At 37.5% G+C, this 22,909-nt stretch overlaps 1 protein-coding gene across 3 annotated transcripts in view; it reads left to right on the top strand.

Annotated features, from left to right (window-relative positions):
* Positions 1–22,909, top strand: part of LOC149815995 (transducin family protein / WD-40 repeat family protein) — a 104,801-nt gene that overhangs the window by 7,638 nt on the left and 74,254 nt on the right. For all 3 annotated transcript variants that reach the window (XM_089987991.1, XM_089987990.1, XM_089987992.1), the window contains exons 4-5: positions 10,833–11,271; positions 12,314–12,542. In XM_089987991.1, the coding sequence (XP_089844117.1) occupies positions 10,833–11,271; positions 12,314–12,542 (668 nt within the window). The remainder of the gene's footprint in view (positions 1–10,832; positions 11,272–12,313; positions 12,543–22,909) is intronic.

Raw genomic sequence — 22,909 nt, 5'->3', positions numbered from 1 at the left:
TAATAAGATAAACCACAGTCAATGTAGCTTCAACCCAAAATTTCTTGTTGTTTCTATAATATGCCTATGCTTCTTTTCGGCTAAACCATTTTGTTGTAGAGTGTAAGGGAAAGATTTTTGATGTGTAATACCATTTAAATCTAGATAGTCTTTAAATTCTTTTGATAAAATTCTTCCCTTGAATTATTGCAAAAAATGAAAATGTCATTTTTGAATTTATTTTTTATCAAACTATGAAATATTTAAAAATGTAAAAAAACTTCATATTTGTGTTTAAGAAAATAGATCCAAGTATTTCTAGTAAAAGCATCAACAAAACATACATAATACACAAATCCACCCTTATATATAACAGGTGTTGGGCCCAAATATTCGAGTGTATTAACTCAAGCGGTCGGGAAGAAATAAAGGTTTTTTCTTGGAATGATAATCTCTTCATTTTGCCAAGAATACAATCTTCACATATAAAGTTTTCAGAATTACAATTTTTTTCTTTCTTTGGAAAATACAGAATTTTGGATATATTAGGATGGCCAAGCCTTTTATGCCATAAACCCAAATCTAATTTATAAACATTACAACAAAAAGTATTCTTGAGTATTTTCAAAAAATCCATGTAGTACAGGCATCCTTCTCTATGACCTTTTCCAATCAGCTTCCCTAACTGACGATTCTGCACCCGATAACCACGAGATGAGAATGAAACATTACATCCATGGTTAGATAATGAGAAAAAGATGAAAGATTTAAATTTAATTTAGAAATATATTTAATTTTTTGAATATTTTTTTTTGAACTTTAAGAAGTATTTTCGAAATTCTCTATTTCTTTTATCTCAAGAGATGTCCCATCGACAGTAAACACATTTGACCTGCTTGAGTTACGATATTTGAATAACATATCACCATTTGGTGTCATATGAAAAGAGACACCTGAGTCAAGAAGCCAAATAGATTTATCGAGATTAGAGAAGCCGAAGAAAGACACCACAATTCCAGTCGATGAGGATGTTCCTTTGAGTAGAGGTTGAAGGGCCTCCACTAGTTGTGTCAAGGACATGTTCCCAATGGATGAATCTTGAATGATTTTGACATCACTTGACTCTTGGGGAGGTCCAACCGAGGCAACCTTCTTTTATAAGGCCTTTTTAACTTAAAAAAAAGGTTTTGACGTATCCCGGTTCATGACAATAATAACAAATAAATTTTTTTTCTTGTACTCATTACCTTGTTTTCCATAATGCTCATTGTTTGGCCTTCCATAGTGTGGCGGTTTGTAGGTACGAACATAGTTTCCTGGTCTAGATACAACTAGAAAAGAGTCATCATCACCCTTAGAAATCCTCTTTTTGAGCCTATTTTTCTCTATACTTAATTCTTCTATAGTGTATTCAATTGAGGGAACTTTCCCTCGATGAAGAAGAACGGATTTGATGGATTCAAATTCCGATTTCAATCCATTAATAAATTGAAAAAAATGCTCCACATCTATTTGATTTTGGCGGAGTTCTATATCTTCATGACAATGCTATTTTGGTTCAAGAAGAGCCAACTCTTCCCAAAGTTTGGACAATTCATTATAATATTCTTTAATATTTTGTCCCTTTGAGTCATATTTTGAATTTTGTCTTGCAAATTGCACACATGTACAATATCTTTAAGAGAATACATTCTCTTGAGATAATTTCATACCTTATTTGCATGTTCGAATTTAGCAAGACTAGAGCACTTGTTAATATCACCCTACTAATAAGCCAATACATAATTTTGACATGCCCCATTCTCTATTCCTTTTATTTCTTCTCATAGTTTGTTCAACCTTCGTAAGAGATACTTCTTTTTCACCTTCTTCTTTAGTAAGGATTAGTTTGGGTTCGGGATCAGTACTGTCTATTAGTCCCCACAACCCTTTTCCCCATATGAGATGCTTCATAATTGAAGCCCATGTTACATAATTTGAGTTATTGAGTTTGATAGGTTTTATAGTGATATTTTCATTGTCATCAATTTTTACAAGAACTAAAGAAGATATAACAAGAAGAAAAGAATAGAGAAGAGGAAGAAGAAGAAAGAGGAAAGCAAGGTGAAGATCACGAGTACTCCATCACCAAGCATGCACCATTGATAAAGAGCACAAATATTCCTCCACCAAGTGAGCACCACCAATCTTTTACTTGAGACACAATCACGATCTCACAAAGCACTTAAATAGGAATTACCAAAGAACTCTACACTTTTAAATTTTGAGTAGCCCCCTTTCCGATGCACTAAAAACAAATTCAACTAGATTACCAAGCTCTGATACCATGTAAGAAAATGAGAACCTTCAACATTGTTCTTCAAATCACCAAAGTGGGTACACAGTGCCACAATAAGATCCATCGAAAACACCATAAAGAACCATAAAATAGTCTCACACTCTGTAATGCCCTCAACTTATCCTCATGAAAATGTTTTTTTTTAAACAATTGCGGAAACCAAACCCAAGGATCCGGGGTCTCACAAATTTAATAATTACCAAACCACAAAGATAGTGCATTGAATCAACAAAGGGTAACCAACTTTATTAACCAATATAATAAATATCATAAAAACATAAATAAATAAAGTCTGTAACATAGAGCCACTCTGTCAAGAACATCAGAAACAAGTCACGCAAACTCGCAGGCTTCATGTGGCAGTTACCCCATCACTGAGCTCTTGGTCTTGAAAAACATTTTGAAATACAGGGTAATAACCCGAGTTTTTTTTTTGTACAAATTCCTCTAAAAATCCAAATAAAAAGGAAATAGCATAAACCAAATCCATTCATAAATTTAGAGGAATATAACAATAACAATTTCATAATCAATTTATCATTCAAGCATTTGAAACAAGTACCATGCAATAACAATTTTCATATGAGACAAAATAAGTATAAATGCATGAACTAATGCATAACGATAAATATACATGATTCAATGCACATGCATAACTTATTAAGTTATTATAAGAGTTTCTTTTGCATGCATGTCCCTATTAAATGCACAAAATTTTAGTTTAACTTTTCATTAAACTCGCAGATATTCAAAACGGGCACAACAATTTTCAAAGTCCAAGTTAGGTTCCCAATTGTAGCTTAACACACAATTTATAATTTATTATTAGGTTCTGCACTTGTTTCTCGACCAATATCAGGAATTGACACCATCCATCGGAACATTATAAATTAACATCTAATGTCGATACATCAAGAAAATCAGCATCCACTGATGCCACTTTCTTTGTATACAACAACTGTGTGACACCACCACCCCCAGACAAAGTGGCTGAAATCTCTTTAAAACCGTGGCCGGGAGGTGAACCACCACATCGGGTTCAGGGGCACAATCGCATACGGAGTTTTAGTATCCTCACAGTTTTCTCAAAACCACCATTCAGGATTCCTACACTGTGGATGAGACATGTAAGAAAAAAATTAATTACACTGTTTGTCTCTTTTAATTTTTTTTTTACAAATTCGAGTTCTTTACACAAGAACCGTTTTGCAAATCAACGTGCAAAACCCAATTCGGACCTGACACACTACCATTTTTAACAGTGCAATTCAATTAAAAAGCCAATAATTCAAAACAAATTTTGCAATGTATAAAAACAAATTTTAGAGCAACACATGCTCATGGCCCACATGACCGGCAATGGTTCTCAACAGACCACATACATGCATGACCACATACATGCATCTTATGCAAAAAATTTAGTGAACATGTTCACAATGCACATTCAATTACACAATAAGAATGCACATATAAAACAACTTGCATACGCATACGAACATATGCTTACAATATTCATTAACATGACCCAATTTATGCATAAGCTCTCAACCATGCACATGATTATATTCGTGCAAACATTAAAGTGAATTTTAGGATTTTCATGCGTATGATATGCATATTTATGCAAACATAATCAAATCAAAATCACATTTATGTATCAATTCCGAAAGAATGCATACATCAATCTTAAACGGGTACATGATCAAATTCATGTGCTAATTCAACTATGCAGAAATTTTTCATCGAGCCAACAACTGGGGCTGAGCTATGTACATGATCGAATTCATGTACATGGGTCGGCCAATGCTAAAAATACATAATTTCAGTATGCTGGCTGTTTCATGTACATGATCAATTATCATGTACATGGGTCGGCCAAACTCAAAATTATACTCATAACAGCCTACACCAAGTGCTGGCTGATCCATGTACATGCTCAAGAGCATGTGCATGGGTCGGTCATACCATCGAGTATGTATATATTAACCTGTTGGCCAGACCATCAAGCATATATATATTAACTTGCGCATCATATATACATTATTAAAACTTAACCAATGATAATATGCATATGCATGAGCAAGTAATTCAAACCATTGCATTCTAATGCATGAACATGTAATAATAAAATAAAAACATGGTATTCTGATGCATGAACATAATCAACCAAGATCAAAATATTCAGCTGTATGTGCATATAACCAGACGGGTTTGAATCAACAGTTGAAAGAACATGTACTCGGCAGATCTGGACAGAATTGTCCACATGTGAAAAAAAATAAAACTTTGCAGAACAACACGTGTTCATGCTGTTCGAACATTTACTCGACATATCTAAACACAATTGTCGACATGCTGTCCAGATCTGTCCACATGTGAAAAAAATATAAAACTTTGCAGATCAGTCCAGAACGACATGTGTTCATGCTGTTCGACAAAATCTGATCCAGAACAACATGTCTACATGTTCAGTAGATCTGGTCCGAAACAACATGTGCATACTGTTCGGTAGTTCTGATCCGAAACATCTGCATATTGTTCGGTAAATCTGATCTAAAATAGCAATGCACAAATCCTGTAGGGTCTCTGTACAAATCTCCATCTTGGGAACTGAGTTTCTGATGAAGTACACCGGGTGTGCTTAGAGGCTTGCAATCAATCATACTTGCCTTGCTAAGAACATCAACGATATACTTATGTTGAGTAAGTGTCATGCCTTCAGGAGTCCTGTCAACTTCTACTGCAAGAAAGTATCGCAGTTTACCAAGATCCTTCATCTTGAATCTATGATTCAGAAGTTCTTTAACCTGTTCAATATGTTCATTAGAGTTACCTGCAATGATAATGTCATCAACGTATATCAATAACATGTTAACTATATCTTTGCATTTAAATATGAAAAGAGAATGGTTAAGAAGAGACTGAATAAAGCCATATTTTTCTATTTCGAGCGAAAAATTGTCAAACCCAGATCGAGATGCTTGCTTCAGGCCATATATAGCTCTCTTTAACCTGCACACGTATTCTTTAGTGTTCCCTTCTGCAGACTCAGTGGGTTGCTCCATGTATACTTCCTTCATCAGTGTTCCATGTAGAAACGCATTTTTCACATCCAGTTGGCTGAGAGTCCACTGGTGCTCAACTGCCAATGATAGTATGATGCAGATAGTGCCCATTTTACCGATTGGACTGAAAGTCTCATCATAGTCTTATCCTTGATCCTGTATAAAGCCTTTGGCAACCAGCCTAGCCTTGTATCGCTCGATAGTACCATCTGGCTTATACTTTATCTTATACACCCACTTTGACCCAACCACATTTCGATCGTGTGGTCTGAGAACAATATCCCAAGTGCTACATTCATGAAGAGCCTCCATTTCTTCGTTCATAGCTTCAATTTATCTCTTAAAATTTATTGCTTAATAAAATGTTGTGGGTTGATATTCCTTGCCCAAAGAAGCTAAGAAGAGTTGAAAATCCATCGTAAAATTCTCATAACTAACCCACCTATCAATTGAATGTCGAGATTGGGTAGACTTTCTGTGAACAGGTGATTGCATGGAAATAGAATGTGAATTTTGCTCCTGATTAGAGCTGAGGGGTATCTCCTCACGTTGAGAGTAAACAATGCCTTTATACCTTTCTAGGGCCGATAATGTCTCAGAAATCACACTTTTTTGAGTTCTTTGCTCAACAGTAGGTACGTTTTCCTCATCTCTTTGGTGACATTCAAAGGAACAACCATCATCAATACTAGAAAAGAGATCTGAGTTCAACCAAGGATGATAAACTTCAATTTCAGGAGTGATGGCATTATGACCAAAATTTGATTAATCAAACACAAAATTTTTGGATATTTTGATGCGCTTGCTTACAGGATCATAGCACATGTAGCCTTTGTAATCATTAGCGTACCCAACGAATCTGCACTTTAAGGCCTTATCCTAAAACTTATGCCGCATTGACCTGTCAACATGAACATAACATACACACCTGAATACAGGCAAATCATGATAACTTGGATGCACACCATGTAAAGAGAAATAGGGTGATTTGTTTTCCAAGATGTTCATGGACAATCAATTTATGACATAGACTATTGTATGAAAGGCTTCTGTCCAGAAGACAACTGAAAGATTACTATCATTCATCATGCTCATTGCACTCTCGACAATATGACGATGCTTGCGTTCAACAATCTGTTGAGGTGTATGAAGGCAAGACACCTGCCTACTTATCTCATTTGTCTCGAGGAAACTAATAAAGTCATTTGAAGAGAATTCACCCCCTCCATCACATTAGAAACAAATGATATTCTCAGAGAATTGATTTTGAACAAAGGAATGAAAGTTCTGAAATAACTTAAAGGTTTCAGATTTATTTTTCATAAAAAAGATCCATGTATATCGATAATAGCTATCAACAAAGATGAGATAATATCTAGTGCCAGACATGAAAGGAACTGGAGCCGGACCCCAAACATCAGAACATATAATCTTAAATGGTCTTGAAGTTCTTTTATTAATGGAATGAAAAAGAAGAATATGACTCTTACACTGAAGACAACTAAAACATTTTTTATTGTCGACACTTAAATTTAGACTTGACTTGGGAGTAAGACTACTTGAAACAAGCTTATTTATAAAATGACTACTACAATGACCTAGACGACCATGCCAAAGATTCGGTTCAATACATTCAGAAAGATTAAAAACACTGTCAGAAGTAGTTGAATATAATGATGTGAGCTTCAAGGTGGAATCAACAGATTGAGCACGAGAGGAAGGATTCTCTTGGAACACATACATATTCCCTTGTCGTTTTCCTTCAGTAAATATTTCCCTCGTGTGAAGGTCCTTAACACAAACAGAGAAAGGAGTAAACTCAACTGAAGCATTAATGTCATCTACAAGCTTAGAGACAAAAACAATATTTTTCTTGATATTAGGAGCATGGATGACATTTGAAAGTGCAAGAAAAGAGTTGGACATAGGAATTTCAGAATTTTCAATGTGCGTAATATGGTGGTGTGACCCATCTCCAATGACTATACTATTTCTACCAACATAAGGGACAAGATCTAGGAGCTTACTAGCATCACCAGTGACATGAGTGGCTCCACCAGAATCAACATACCAAGTGCCTTGATCATTCTGTTTGATATTTAATTCAGCCAAGGCAGATAATAACAATTTTTTGACTTCTTCACTATTTTTATATGTATATGTTCCTTTTCTTGTTTCCAATTGCTTTCCTCTATTCTGCGGGTTAAACTAGCAATTTGCCTTTATGTGCTCCCTTTTGTTGCAGAGAAAGCAGGTAGGTATTGTCCTTTGCCTTTGCAGATTATGAGGTATACTAGGAGTAGGTAATATTCCACGAGCTCCTTGTTCATTTCTCTCTTGACCTCCTCTTTCTCGAGATTCATACCTGCAACGTCCTCAACCATAGGTGACTCCTGTGGCAAGAACGTCGTGGGCTCCAATGGGATTATGATGGATTATGATTACCTTCAGAGAATCCTTTCAAAGTCATCTCATACTGTAAGAGTTTAGCACGACGATCTTCTAATGTAGGTAAGTCTGGCAAACACAACAAGGAAGTAACCATCATATGATAATTGGGTCCCAGCCCGCTCAAAGTTTGTTGTACCATATCTTTGTTACTGACCGCGCAACCCACGATTACCAACTGATCTGTGATGGTTTTCATTTTGTTTAAGTATTCCATGACAGTTATGGAGTCCTTTCTCAGCATTTGGAACTCTTTTTTTAAATATAAAACTTTAGCCTGAGAAACTTGAGAATACGTCTGAACAAGACGATGCCATAACTGCATAGGTGTGCAGTCATCTGGGATTGCCACAAGCACTTCCTGTGACAGGGTGAAAGTGATGTAGGCAACCAAAGCCTGATCTCGCTTCATCCAGGATATATACTCTGGATTTCTGACAAAAGTAATGGAAGTGTCACCCTCCCTAGTCTTGCCATCTTGTGATATGAACTCTGGAGGAACAGAAACAGAGTCATCTAGATGTCCAGAAAGATTCTGACTTCTTATGAATGGGATGATTTGTCTTTTTCAGGTGAGAAAATTAGAGTTGTTCAGTTTTTCAGATACAAGTTGACTAAGAAAGTTGGAAGATTGACCAGATTGAGAAGAAGAAAAAGAATCCATAGGTAATTGAAGGCGGAAGCAAGACTCAGAAATAAAAGAAGTCAGAAACAATACTGGAGTAGAACAAAAAAAAATCAGAAATAGAACTCAGAAATAAAAGTCAGAACCAATATGTAATTTCAGAAAACTCGGAACTCAACTGCCTTTTTTTTTACAGCAGACCCGAGACAAAAATTGAAGTTATGTAGTAAACTGATCTGAATAAAGATCAATCAATGAAATGCAAAACAGAAACATGTTATTTGGATGTAACATGTTTTTCTTTCCAAAAAATGCAAAGAGCGGAATATGATTTTTGGATGTAACGTTATTCTAAAATGTAAAGAAAAAGAATCTAATATTTTACTCAGATCTGACCTTACTTTTCTAAAGAAAATGAGGAACAACTTATGAAATCACGCAAAAGATTTGCTCTTGCGTGACCATATGAAATCACGTCAAACAGATTTTAGAATAAACAACGTGAGAAGGAAAAGAACAACGTCAAACATAATATGAGCAAATAACAACGTCAAACATAATATTTCTTTTCAGATGCAGATTTTAGAATAAGAAAAGATGCAAATTTTAGAATAAGAAGAATGACGATTAAAGAGGGTGACAATTAGATGCGGAAAGAGAGAGATTAGATGCAGACTTTAGGAATAAAAATGCAGATTTTTGAAATAGGGAAAAACAGAATACGTTGGCTGAAGGAAATATTCTGCTGAGTGCGTTGGCTGAGAGATTCAATAGATTCAAGAAGAATAAGAAAATGAATACCTTGGAAGAAGATGTTGGAGAGAGGATCAATGCTCTGATACCATGTGAGAAAGTGACGTGAGAGGAGAGAGAGGCTCTAATGACTGCAGAAGAAAACCCAATTAGGGTCTGCGATTTTCCCTTCTCATTAAGTATGCATAGGTACATATTTTAGGGTATGAAAATACCCATTACATAGTATACTAAAATTACAACATGCCATTCATGAGCATGTGTTTTAATAAACAAGACGAATTGGGTCTGGATCAGAGTTACCAGTCGAGGAAGCGGGAGCTGGAAGCGAGGCACTTTCAAAAAATTAGGAAGCGGGGAAGCGTGGGACTACTTAGAAGAAAATTCCGAACCGTCTCGGAAGCGACCTAGGAAGCAAACCGGAAGCGAGGGGGAAGCGAAAAAATGGAAAAAATGGGGAAGCGAGGGGGAAGCGCGCTTCCCAAAAAAAGGGGGACACTTCCCCTCACACTTTGGAAGTGCGACGTTTCGTGCTTCCGAAGCACGCTTCCCCTTTTACCTAGGCGCTTCCGGTAACTCTGGTCTGGATCCTGAGATCTAGACCCGGTCATGAATGACGTCTTTTCACAGGTTTACTGAATGGCCATCTAGAACTTTGACTTGACATGAGATTTTTGTTAGAGTGTGTATGGTATTCTATATGCTTTCTTATTTCTCTAGGGATTTTCTGTTCTAGTCAGTCTTTTTTGTGCCATGCCTTGTATTTTTTAGATTCACATCACCTTTTTCTTAATATAGGCCTTTATTCCTTATCCATTATAAACATGAGTTGATTTCCTGCTCAGTTTTACAAGAATAGTGAAGAATGAGGTAGAACAATAACAAAAAAGTTGCAAGTATTGTTCTTCTTTAACAGTCACACTTATCATTGGATACACTACAATAAAGCCCTTAGCTACAAACCGATCATGGCTACAGCCTATAGGATACACATTTGAGTATATAAGAACTACATTTTTATAATCTTTTTTAGAAGGGATTCAGTAATTTATAATGTAGACTGGTCTAAAAATCATATTATTGTTTCTTATGGTTGAAGATGAGGCAGCTAGAATCCTCGGCAGGTTGTGGTAACTGTAGGGAGTTTTTCTCTAAGCAAAGCTGCCTGACCGCTCCTTTTTTCCTTCTTGATAAAGTCGCCTTCTTTTTTATCTGGTTTTGTGAATGCATTTTCTCTTCTTTTCAACTGTATAGGCTCTTCTGTAGTGTTAACATTTAGGTATCATCAGATTAGATTTGGATGTGTTGATGGATTGGACCTTGCTGGGTGGGGACCAGTTTTTCTCCACATAGTGTCTCTTCATTATCTTTCTTTGCTCAGAAATTTTGTATTGTTGTGGTTACACCTTGTCAGTTTCCTTCCTTTATGATTAAATATACTTGCACTCAAATAAGTGCTATGAATGTGACTGACGTGATTGTTTAAGCTTGGATCTTTAGAAGCTATCGGGCACCATGAATATGTCATTGAAAAGTTGCATAACTACTCTGGATTGAGTGTGATACTTGATAACTATTACTTTCTGCATTGCTTTATATTCAACCAAGGACTATGATATTTCAGGAAATTGGAAGTGTGCATATGCTGCTGTGGGACATCTTATCTCATGTCTTGATGGTGAAGGTACTTCAACCATTCAGGGAAAGGGTGATAACATCGGCAGATCTTGCCACAGTATTCAACAAGTCAAGTTGTCCAAATATATCCAGGCTAATTGTTCAACATCTTTGCAGCCTGTGAAATCAAAGTCCCAGAAAAATATTCTACAACTTCTGGAAGCAAATTCAACATCTATATCAAGTGTTAAAGATGATAGATTTGTTATACATTCTGGTGAATCTGAAATCAAGAGATTCTCTACAATACTGGAGAATTCCCCTTGTATTCCTGGTATTACAAATATGGAAAGGCCTCAAATTCTTGCAATTGTAGACCTTTTGCTAGAAATTAGTGATCCAAGTGGTGCTATGGCCTATGAAAGCTTTGATGAACCTGCACGAAGGTACTTACATTCTAGGTTGATTATTCATGTGCATAAGTATCTCATTGGATTTTTCATAGTTTATTTGTTACTAGCAATCCAATTTCCTTGCATTAGCATGCGTATAGCTTTTCAATAATGAAGTATATCCTATTCCTAGGTCCATAATTGATATCATGATAAGAAGGCTGGACTGGGTTGCTAATCCATTTTTACCTTGGTAACAAAGTGTAATAAAATTATAAAAGTATGTTTTGGGCATGGGTTTCTGGTAATAATCTAATACAATAATATAAAATAACTTAAGGCAGGTGTATTAATATAAAAATAATTTAATGTAGGAACTTTGGGGGATGATTGGGTCCAAGAGTTTTTGCTATCTTATTCAATGTTTTTTCAGAAGTTTGACTTTTACAATTGGAAAAATTGACTTTTCACACACATTATTCCATACATCTAAACTTTTCAACTGTGTAGTATCTGAAGCATCCTGGAAGATTAATTTAGCTGTTGAAATATTTTGAAACTTTTGATATGGATCAACTACCTTAAATTTCTTTGTATTTCAAGGGAACATCTTCTTTTTCATGAATGATACTTTTTTGAAGGACCCCTTTGTCTTTACACTTTGTTGTGATCAGAGCTAGAAATATCTGCGACGAATTCACTGCCCTGGAAGATCCTGATAAAAATCCATGTTAAATTCAAGTTTCCATCTGTTTTTACTGTATTCTGATTTTAATGAAATTATAATGATTTTTTTTTTTATTTTGAACATTTTCTTGATTTTTGTAATATTTTTACTTTTTAATCACCAAACATTTCATGATATTTTCCCCCAAAAGCTAATCTTGTGAAAATCTCGTAGGTTTTCCCCTTGCCAATAAAAATCTGAGTGACATTCGTGACCATGGTTATGATGTTGGGGTTTGTAAATGCTGTCCTTCAGTATTAGTAGCTAGTGTGGTTTGAACTATTTGAGCATTAGTTCATTCTATGCTTTAACTTCTTGAAATTTTATGAGTTCTCATCTTTTGGCGCAAACTGAAATCTTTATATCAAGGTTTTGGGTTGCTGTACGCTTTGAGAAATTGCTTTTTCGTCGAAAATTTGGAGGAGGTGCTCTTGCTGAAGACTTGGTCGTGGGCTCCAGTTTGATTGCTTGGGCTTTCCAGTCTGACTGTCATGAAAACCTATTGAATTCAGCGCTATCTTATGAACCATCTTGGCAGGAAATGCGAAATTTGGGAGTTGGATTTTGGTTTACTAATGTGACCATGCTACGTGCAAGGGTAAGTACATTGTACTATTTCCTTTTGTTTTGAAGGCATCAGGAAAATCTTCTAGTGATACTATTTTTTTTGTTATTTTGGTTTTAATGCAAGAATCATTTAAAAAAAATCAAATATTTAAGGAACGCTTGTGTTTGTTTGTCTTTTCACTTGCATGTCTGCTTGTGCACATGTATGTGTGTATGCATGCATGTGTGATTGCATGCATGTGCGTGTGTTTGTGTCTGTGATTGTTATATGTGGTGTGCATGCATTTGTGCATGTGTTGTGTATGTTGCTTTTTTCAATTTAATGCCTGCTGTCAAGCCGTGATTTGCATGCTCAGTTTATTGTACTAATCAATTCATCATTTTATTCATCCTTAATAAAGGTCATAGGTTTCTTGTCTTTTTCTTTTTCCAACTAATTGTGAACTCCAATTTAGAACATCTTTACCTTTGGCATTCCTTTTCATGTAGTTTTTTCCTGTTATTTTTAATTTTCATATTCAAATCGCTTCTTTCTATACATTTTCCCTACTTTAAGTATACAAGAGCTCCTTCTTCAATCTCAAACCCTGACACTTTTATTATGGTAATTGGAAATGCAAGATATGTCAAAAATTTTCCTGGCCATGGAAGAATGATGCATTTGCCCCTTTGTTAGGGAGATTGTTTGGACTTTTTGTTTGTTGATTTAAGTAGTGTTTTGGGCTTTTAGGTTTATTTTGTATAAGGACATTTGTCTTCCTATTCTGATTGATCTTATATGCCTGGTCTTCCTATGCTGAGGACCAAAACTCGAGATCGCTCTAAAAGTTTGGTCCCTCTCTTCTGTTTTTTCCGTTCTTGTTCTTCTTCACTGTCTTATCTTTGCTTCTCTTCTCTTTTCATAATCTCTCTTCTCACTCTACCTCTAAAGGTAATTTCATGAGCTCAATAGTTAGTATGTGATCGTTTCTTGTGACATGTATGAGCATGAGTTTTGTTATCATGGGACTCATGGAATGTTTAAAATTGTGGAAATTCTAAGCATATTTTTGTTCATCATTTAACAAACTGCTATTTTGTTTAGTGTGATCGTTTCATATTTTATTTAATATAACATTTTCTAAACTATTCCCTTTAGTTTTCTTTGTTCAATCAATAAAAAACTAGGTGAGACAAGGTGAGGTAATAAGACTGCTTATTGGATAACTATGCCAGAACACTTTTGATAACCTTGGGCAGAATTGAAAGTCTTGTAGATCTACATAACTTGGTGACCAATTAGCAGGCTGAGTTGCAAGCCAGGACCCTCAGCAGTCGCAGCAGCATGGATTGGACTCAGATCTTTTGCGTTTGGTTGGATGCATGTTTGAATGGCCATCAGTCTATTAGAATATGGATCGGATATGGATCCAGTCGAATCCATATCCGATACAGCCTCTTATATGTCTATGTGTAATATGTAATACTTGTACAGGGCAGTTTTGTCCTTGTATTTTATTTGTAACCCTATTAGTATTAATGCAGGGTTAGTGCAGCCATCAATGTATTAGAGTGGCTGCCGATTCCCAAATACCGAGTTCTCTCTTTTCTCTCTCTCTCCCCTCTCTCTCTCACCGATTCCTTGATTCATTTAGGAGTTCTTTCATGGTATCAGAGCAGCGACGTACCTGGGAGTAAGAAGGCTCTTCATCGGGATCGTGAACAGCTGTACCCAACCACCTCCTCGTCATCAGGTTCTTCTTGTCATCAGGTCTCTCGTCATCAGGTTAGGTCCAGTTTCCTGCAAAAGCTATACCCAGCCACCTCTGAACCTAGCCACCTCCTTGTTATCAGATCCTTCTTGTCATCAGGTCAGGTCGAGTTTTCTTTAAAGGCCGAGTTATTTTTTCTTCCCTCTTGTCGCACGAATCAACATCTGTGCTGTTTTTCATTTCATGCGACTCCTCACATTTGGCTGCATACACCAAGATCACATCCGGTCACGTGATCCTCATTCTGTCCCAAACATACCCAAATCACGTCTGGTCACGTGGTCCTCATAGTTTCTTTTCTTATTTCCCGAGCCCCGAGTTTCTTTTCTCCCATCTGGTCGCACAAAACAGCCTCTGTGCTGTTTTTCATTTCACGCGTAAGGCTGCTTTCTCACTTCTTGACTGCCCACACCAAATCACGTCTGATCACGTGATCCTTATTCTGTCTCAAACAGCCATTGAACCAGTTCCAAACAGACCTATTACAGCCATTGAAACAGACGTTGAATCAGTCCTGTCGTGACATACTTCTTCTTGCAGAGTTCTGCCATACTGCTGCAGTTTTAGGATATTAATCCAATTTCTGTCGCAAGGCTGCTTTCTGTCATAAATCTGCAAATGGATAACTCAGCCAATTCGGGCCTTTCCTCCAACTTCCTTGAGCAGTTAGTTTCTGAAAAACTGAGTACAAACAGTTATTTGACTTGGAAACGGCAGATTATTTCCTTCATCCGAAGTCAAGATCTTTCAGGTCACCTTGATGGCTCCATTCCAATGCCTCCAGAATTTATCACACATGAAGCGGAAAAAGATGGAGATGGACCAAACATTATTCGCATCCCTACTTTTGTTACTTGGATGAAGCGCGATCAGACTCTTGTTGCGTACATCACTTCTACATTATCACAAGAAGTATTAGTCTCCATTCCTGATGATTGCACAACTAAAGTCTTGTGGGAGACTTTAGCCCATACCTACTCTCAGATATCAAAGGCTAAAGTGTTGTTTCTCAAGCGCGAATTTCAGTTTTTAAGAAAATGAACAATGACCATCATTGAAATTTTAAATCAAGTCAAAAGCATCACAGACCAATTAGCCATAGTTGGATATCCAGTGTCAGATAAAGAAAATGTGCAGTAGACACTCAGTGCCTTGGGATCAGAGTATCATGTTCTTGTGACCTCTTTATTGTGTTTGCCGACGTTACCTAGTTTTGAAGATTTACATGCCAAACTGTTCCAGTACGAGATGTCCTTGAAAAGCTTTTCTGATGCCCCAACAGGGCAATCATCTATGCATGATGTTTTTGCCACAGGGATGACTGCTGATCGTGCACGAGGAGGGCGTGGCAGAGGCAGGGGAGCACAGATCCAGGGTGGATGTGGCTTGCTGCCTACACCCAGCCCGTCAAGGAATGTTCCCACATGTTATCAGTGCAACAAACGTGGTCATATCAAAGCCAACTGTTGGTTCAATCTTAAAAATCGTCAAAACCGCGACAGAATGCAAAACAATAGAAACGTTGCCACATCAGGATCTGCGGGTACCTTTTGAGTCAGTGATGACGCTACGGATCTTCTCTTGTCTGCTATGGCTAACTTGAACCTGAAACAGAATGACGATGGAATATGGTATGTAGACTTTGGGGCAAGAGCTCATGTGTAACGCCCCAAAAATCCAGGACTTGTAACTTTTAGAATAGTTTAGAAAGCTTTGAAATCATACAATAATCAGAGTTTAAATAGTACTTCAGCGGAAAATGATATTTTTAAAACCACAAGTCAATGGACCTTGAGCGCATTACAGCGTAAACTTTCTTTTACCGAATTTCGCACAACTATTGAAATCAAAGGGTTTTAAAATGCAATTTCAATGATTTAGAATTTGTTTGTTGAAACCGAGAAGAAGTTTACTAAAACAGCTTTAGTAACTCAAGGTTTAATAAAAAGAGAAATTTTGGAATACACTTTATACCAAATTTACCAACATGTCCTCAGGAGCGAAACGTCAGGGAAAGAGCTCTATCTTGATCTCATCACGCCATCGTGTCATCGCAGACTGTATTACCTATCCAAAACCTGCCCATAAAATGGGTCAGTTTCACTAAAAACTGGTAGGTGCACATACATGACAATATAAAACATAATTAAGCAGAATAATTTAATATGTCAAGTAGACAGGCAATTAAATAGCAATTTGCTTTCATCAGAATCATAGAGCAAGCTATCATGAGCACAATGCTAAAATTATTACAAGCATTTTACTGGCACAAGTAGGCTAACTACTACAAGCAAAGAACTGCATAAGAAATTTAACTAGCAAAATACGATATTTCATCAACCACACACACAATTCCATAAGTATTGAATCGGTGGTACACCATAACTTTCATACGCGTATAACTCAACAAATTGTGTAATTAGATTTAAATTATGTTTCGATATTAACTGGCCAAGTGGGTACGCACAAGGCACGACTCTAGAAACAACCTAGACTGATCTGGGGGTTTATTATGTTATGTATTTTATGATAACCCGGATAGCTGACTGAGTCCGCACCTAAGGGAACGGTCGGTGACCAAGAGAGAAATCCCCAAAGCAGCATAAACAATGGATGCATCCCAAACATGGAGAGCTACCACCTAGGATAATTATGGTAGCCCATTTCCCTAACTCCGATGACTGGGGAAGCCGAGTCTTTTGCTCGTAACTGCCATTAATGGCTTGTCCATCGAAGTTTTGTACCTTCCTGTCCTCTCTCCTGACAGGAGTCAGCGATTCGAATGAGTACATCAGGGGTAGTTAACTGAAGACCCATTCTACGTACTCTGGTCTTTCGACCAACTCGAGTATCTTGCCAGTGAAGGCGAAAACATCACTTATTTAGGTGATCACAACATTTTGTTATTTGCACTCATCGAGGTTGCCACAACCTACTCATCCAATCATCGCAACGTAAGAAGACGTACTTGTCAAAAAGTACGGTCGTACTTGTCAAAAGTACGACTACGATGAAAGGGAAATGGTTCCACAAAAGAAACCCCAACATATATTATCTGCCAAAGAATTAATACAACACAGTCTGGCAAGATAAGTCTTGAATTCACTTCAACAACATTTTTCATATTTCATGATGCAAGGTCATCTCGGATCTCTCGTCCGATCAACAAAGTACTTAACATGTTGTGCATGTCTAAAAGTACGCTATACTGAACCAGGGAGGTGTGTGGGCTTCTCAAAAGGAACACCCAACACACAACTTCATAACGATCCAAAAAATAAAGGAGTGCTCATTTGACACGATTCATCCTTAAAAGTCATAATGCCACATTGAGTAATTCACGCAAGGCACAACACTATCATTCTTGCATCCAAAATTTTATCTTAGTATCGACATGTGACACTAGATTGATAAATAAAGAATGGGTTCTTCAACAGAACCCCACTCATGCATATGCTCATGCCCCTGATCGGGGTTATAAAATATTTCTCCCAAGTTTGTGGACCTGAGAGGGCCTATATGTGACTTCGAAATCCGACAGGACTTAAAACTTAACTTTGCAAAAGTTGTGTATTTTGAAGAGCCCTGGGTTTGCAAAAGGAAATCCTCTTTAAAAGAACTATAGCGCACAAGTGCAACTTCTAGTGTTTTGAAAACAAGTGATAATAGGATAGGCACAAGACTACATTTATGTAAGTACATATTTACCATGAGTGTGAGCATATGCAGGTTATAACATGTCAACAAACAACTCTAGACTTGCGATGCCGCACATCGAGGGAAAAGCACATAAGTAATACACGAGGTACCAAAACCATACATTGACCACTTAGATAGGCAAACACATAAGGTCATGAGTAATACACGAGACACGAAGTCGTACCTCACTCAAAGGAAACGTGCAGGCAAAAATGGATGTAAGCAAACAAGGGCATATGTATTTCAAGAAATACGAAACCACACCTCAACTCATAAGCAACTTATGCAAAATAATGATCGAAGAATGAAATTGTACATCGACCCATATTGACGAACATGCAAGCATATATGCAAGCAATTAAGGGCATAAGTATTGCAAAAAGTGCGAAACCACCTTCAACACATAAGCAAATACGCAAATTAATACTCGAAGAGTAAAATCGTACCTCGACTCATAAACATGCAGACAAGAATAATACGCCACGCAGAAGCAATATAAATCTAAGTACAACTAGCATGGACATCTTAATTATTTCAACTTAATTAGATCTATTGCCCATTGTGCGACTTTACCCTACCTTGGGATGTCGTGCAACTGCGTACGTCTACGGGTGTGGATGATACGAGGGTCGGGCCGCGGAGCGCGAACTGGACTCGTTGCGTAAATCTGCAAGAGTGTGAAATATTCAATTATGCTAATATAATTAATGGTGCGACGGGGCAAGGGTAGAATTAGGCGATAGGAGACTTTGGCCTCCTTCATGACCGAACAACAAATGGCAGGGGCCTCGGTCCCTGCCTGACGAAACAACTGATAGGGAGTGAGACCTTGACAATTGAAGACAACGAGGCGACAGGGGACGAGCCCTTGCCGACGGCACTAAGGCGGCAGGGGGCGAGCCCCTGCCGACAGCAGCGAAGCGGCAGGGGGAAAAGACCCTACCAACGACAGCGAATCGACAGGGGGGCAGCCTCTGCCGACGACAGCGAAATGGCAGGGGTCGAGCCCCTGCCGACGACAGCGAAATGGCAGGGGTTGAGCCCCTGTCGACGGCAGCGATTCGGCAGGGGTTGAGCCCCTGCCGACGGTGGCGAGTCGGCAGGGGTCGAGCCCCTGTCGATGGCAGCAAAACAACAGGGGAGACAACCCCTACTGTCAGCACCGAAGGGGCTGTAATGAGATATTGCGGAAATATAAAGAGTGCATACAAGCACATACAATAATGAATAAAAGAGAAAATATCACAAGTCCACGAAGGGACAATACAAGCACAAGCCTTTAAGAAGGCAACAATATACAAAGCCTCTTATTGAAAAGAGAGAGGAGCTCTCAAAGATAAGAATACACATGGGGATCACCCCTATTTATACAAGAGAAGGAGGAGGAAAAAGGAGGGCCAAAGGGCCTCAAAAGGAGAGCCAAAAGGGGGCTCCCATAGAGTCGTTGGGAGCCCCCAACGGTCACATTTGTGACCGTTGGGGGCTCCAACGACTTCTATGTTGGAGCCCCTTTAGGTCCTCAAAAGTAATAAAAAAGAAATGGAAAAAATAAAAAATAAAAGTTACATTTGTTCAAAAAAGAAAAAATAGTTGTTTTCTAAAACAACTATGAAATTACAAAAATACCCCTATCGGGTATTGATGTAATAAACAAAATATATATATATATATATATATATATATATATATATATATATATATATATATATATATATAAAATAGGTACATTTTAACACCCCCCCTCAAACTTTACGGGGGAAGGACGGAAAGTTTGCCGAGAAGAAACATGAACCGAGGAGCCGGAAGAGCTTTAGTGAAGAAGTCTGCCAACTGATATTCTGAAGTGACATATGGCAGAGCAATAGTTCCTCGTAAAAATTCGTCACGAACATAGTGGCAATCCATTTCGATATGTTTCGTACGTTCATGAAAGGTATGATTGCTGGCAATATAGATGGCACTCTTATTGTCGCAGCACAGCTTTGAGGCTTCAGTAATATCAACTCCCATATCTTTAAGCAAACTGCGAAGCCATACAAGTTCCATTGTTGTGGTTTCCATTGCCCGATACTCAGCTTCAGTGGATGATAGTGAAACTTTCTGCTGCTTCTTGCATCGCCAGGCAATCAATGAGTCCCCTAAAAAGACACAAAAACCAGTAGTTGAGACTCGATCATTGGGATTACCTCCCCAATCTGCATCAGTATAAGCAAGAAGATTCAAAGGGGAAGAGGAGGATAGAAATAGCCCTTTATTGATGGTATTCCGAATGTAGCGGATGATTCGGAGAACCGCACTCATATGCACGGTTGTAGGAGCATGCTGAAATTGACTGACTGAGTGAACTGCATGAGTGATATCTGGTCTGGTGATGGTTAAATATGTAAGAGACCCAATGAGTTGTCTGTACGGTGTAGGATCTTCCAGAAGAATCCCATCCTCTAACCGCAACTTGGCATTAATAACCTCGGGAGTCTCTACCTTCTTATCATCAGAAATCCCAGACTTAGAACATATATCTGCAACAAGCTTCATCTGTGACAAAATATATCCTCTAGGAGAATATGCAACCTCAATTCCAAGAAAATATCTGAGAAAACCTAAATCAGACATATCAAAATTATCTTTTAACATATTTTTAACATTAATAATACTACTTTGATCATTTCCAGTGATAATCATATCATCAACATAAAGCAACAAAATTACGATACTATGATTTTGTGGAAATGTAAGAAGCAACAAAAAGTCTCTATCTCGTCAACTGAAGCCGAATACAGGACAATGGCTACAACTACTATAGAAGTTGTCTGGATAAGGCGTTTGCTTCATGACATGGGTGTTGAAAGTACAGGGGCATCAAGACTATGATGCAACAACAAAAGTTCTATTTATATTACCAGCAACCGAACATTCCATGAACACACTAAGCATATTGAAATGGTTGTCACTACGTACGAGAGAAGTTCCTACATGGCACCATTGATCTACTATATGTTTCCTCAGAATATCAACTGGAAGATTTCTTTACTAAACCTTTCGCTGCTCGTAGATTTCACTTTCTCTTGGACAAACTTTCAGTTATCCAACCGTAAGTTTGAGGGAGAGTGTTAAAAAAGTGTAATATTCATATATAATGTATTTATAGTTATCTTTTTTTAGTTTAGTTAGGAACTAGTTAGAATTAGGCTAGGTTTTTAATTTGGACAATTTAGGACATGTTACTTTTTGACCATAGTTAAAAAGCAACATGTATTATTGGAGTTGTTGGGCTCCCAACGACTCTAATTAGAGCCATTTGGAGCCCAACAACTCCCTCCAGCTCTTTCCTTTATGCTCTATAAATATGGGGCTATTCCCCCTTGTAATATCAACCAAGGTTTTAAAACCCGTGGCTCGAAACTCGACTCGTTCTTTATTGACTCGTGACTCGGCGGGTCAACTCGGTGATTCGGATCGGGTTTTGTTAACTTTTGATTTTAAAAGAAAAACAATATATAATTTGTCTGAAACCATGTTTTTGAGTAAACATAGTCTCCAAATGTCTGTAAGAATATAAAAACAACTGCAAAGAGCTATAGAGGTTTGCTTGAATAATTGAATTTGATATCTATACAAGCACTTTGACTAATTCATGACTTGAATTAGAGGATTTGGTCACCATGAGTTCAGTCTGCTACTACCTAAGGTTCCTAAAATGGCCAATCATATATGCTAGCTTGTTTTAAAAGTTTTAATTCCCTCTCTAACAATTCCATAAATGTAAAACAGGGATATATGTGCATATTGAAAGTTTACAGAATGCCCAATATCAACATAAATAAGCAATTTTCTCATGTATAAAACTATGCAGGAAATATATTAATGGCACAACTATAAAAAGACTAATAATATTTGAATATGTACAATGCTTGTTCACATAACAAATGGATGATGAAACCTAAATGTGACTTCCCATAGGCACAGTTGACCCGCCATATATAGTGAGAATCAACAACAACAACAACAACAACAACTACGCCTTCATCCCAAAACAATTGGGGTCGGCGATATGAACCAACAAAGAAAATCATTATGGGTCTTCCACATGAATCCTTCTCCTCCATTCATTTCTATTCAATGCCATGTCCTCGGTGAGGTTCAAAGCATTCATATCCTTTCTTATCACCTCCATCCATGTCTTCCTAGGCCTACCCCGACCTCTTTTAACTAATATATTTTCCCATTTCTCCATCCTTCTAACTGGAGCATCATTAGGCCTTCGTCGAATATGTCCAAACCACCGTAAACGATTCTCTCTCATCTTATTTTCAATGGGTGCAACGCCTACCGTCTTACGTATCTCCTCGTTCTGAATCTTATCTTTTATTGTATTTCCACACATCCATCTCAGCATACGCATCTCAGCTACACTCATTTTTTGAATATGATGTCTCTTGGCAGCCCAACATTCCGTACTATATAATAAAGCGGGCCTAATAGTCGTCCTATAAAACTTTCCCTTCAACCGCAATGGCATTCTACGATCGCACAACACTCCAGTTGCACTCTTCCATTTCATCCACCCAACCTTTATCCTATGATTTACATCTCCATCAATTTCTCCATACTTTTGAATGATAGATCCCAAATATTTGAAAGAATCATCCACCGGTATTTCGTGCTCACCAAGCTTCACTACACTCCCATCACTACTTCGTTGCTTACTAAATCGACATTCCATGTATTTTGTCTTACTCTTACTCAACTTAAAACCTCTTGCTTCCAATGTCTGTCTCCATAATTCTAACTTAGCATTAACCCCAGCTCTAGACTCATCAATCAAAACAATATCATCAGCAAACAACATACACCATGACACATTTTCTTGAATTGATCTCGTAAGCTCATCCATCACTATAGCAAATAGGAAAGGGCTTAAAGTAACCCAACCGTTATAGGAAAATTG

The sequence above is a fragment of the Nuphar pumila genome, chromosome 14 (genome assembly GCF_984573655.1).
Source record: "Nuphar pumila chromosome 14, dmNupPumi1.hap1.1, whole genome shotgun sequence".
In the NCBI taxonomy this organism is placed as follows: Eukaryota; Viridiplantae; Streptophyta; class Magnoliopsida; order Nymphaeales; family Nymphaeaceae; genus Nuphar; species Nuphar pumila.
The sequence above is the reverse complement of the archived record's forward strand: the minus strand, read 5'-3'. Positions and strand labels throughout refer to the sequence as shown.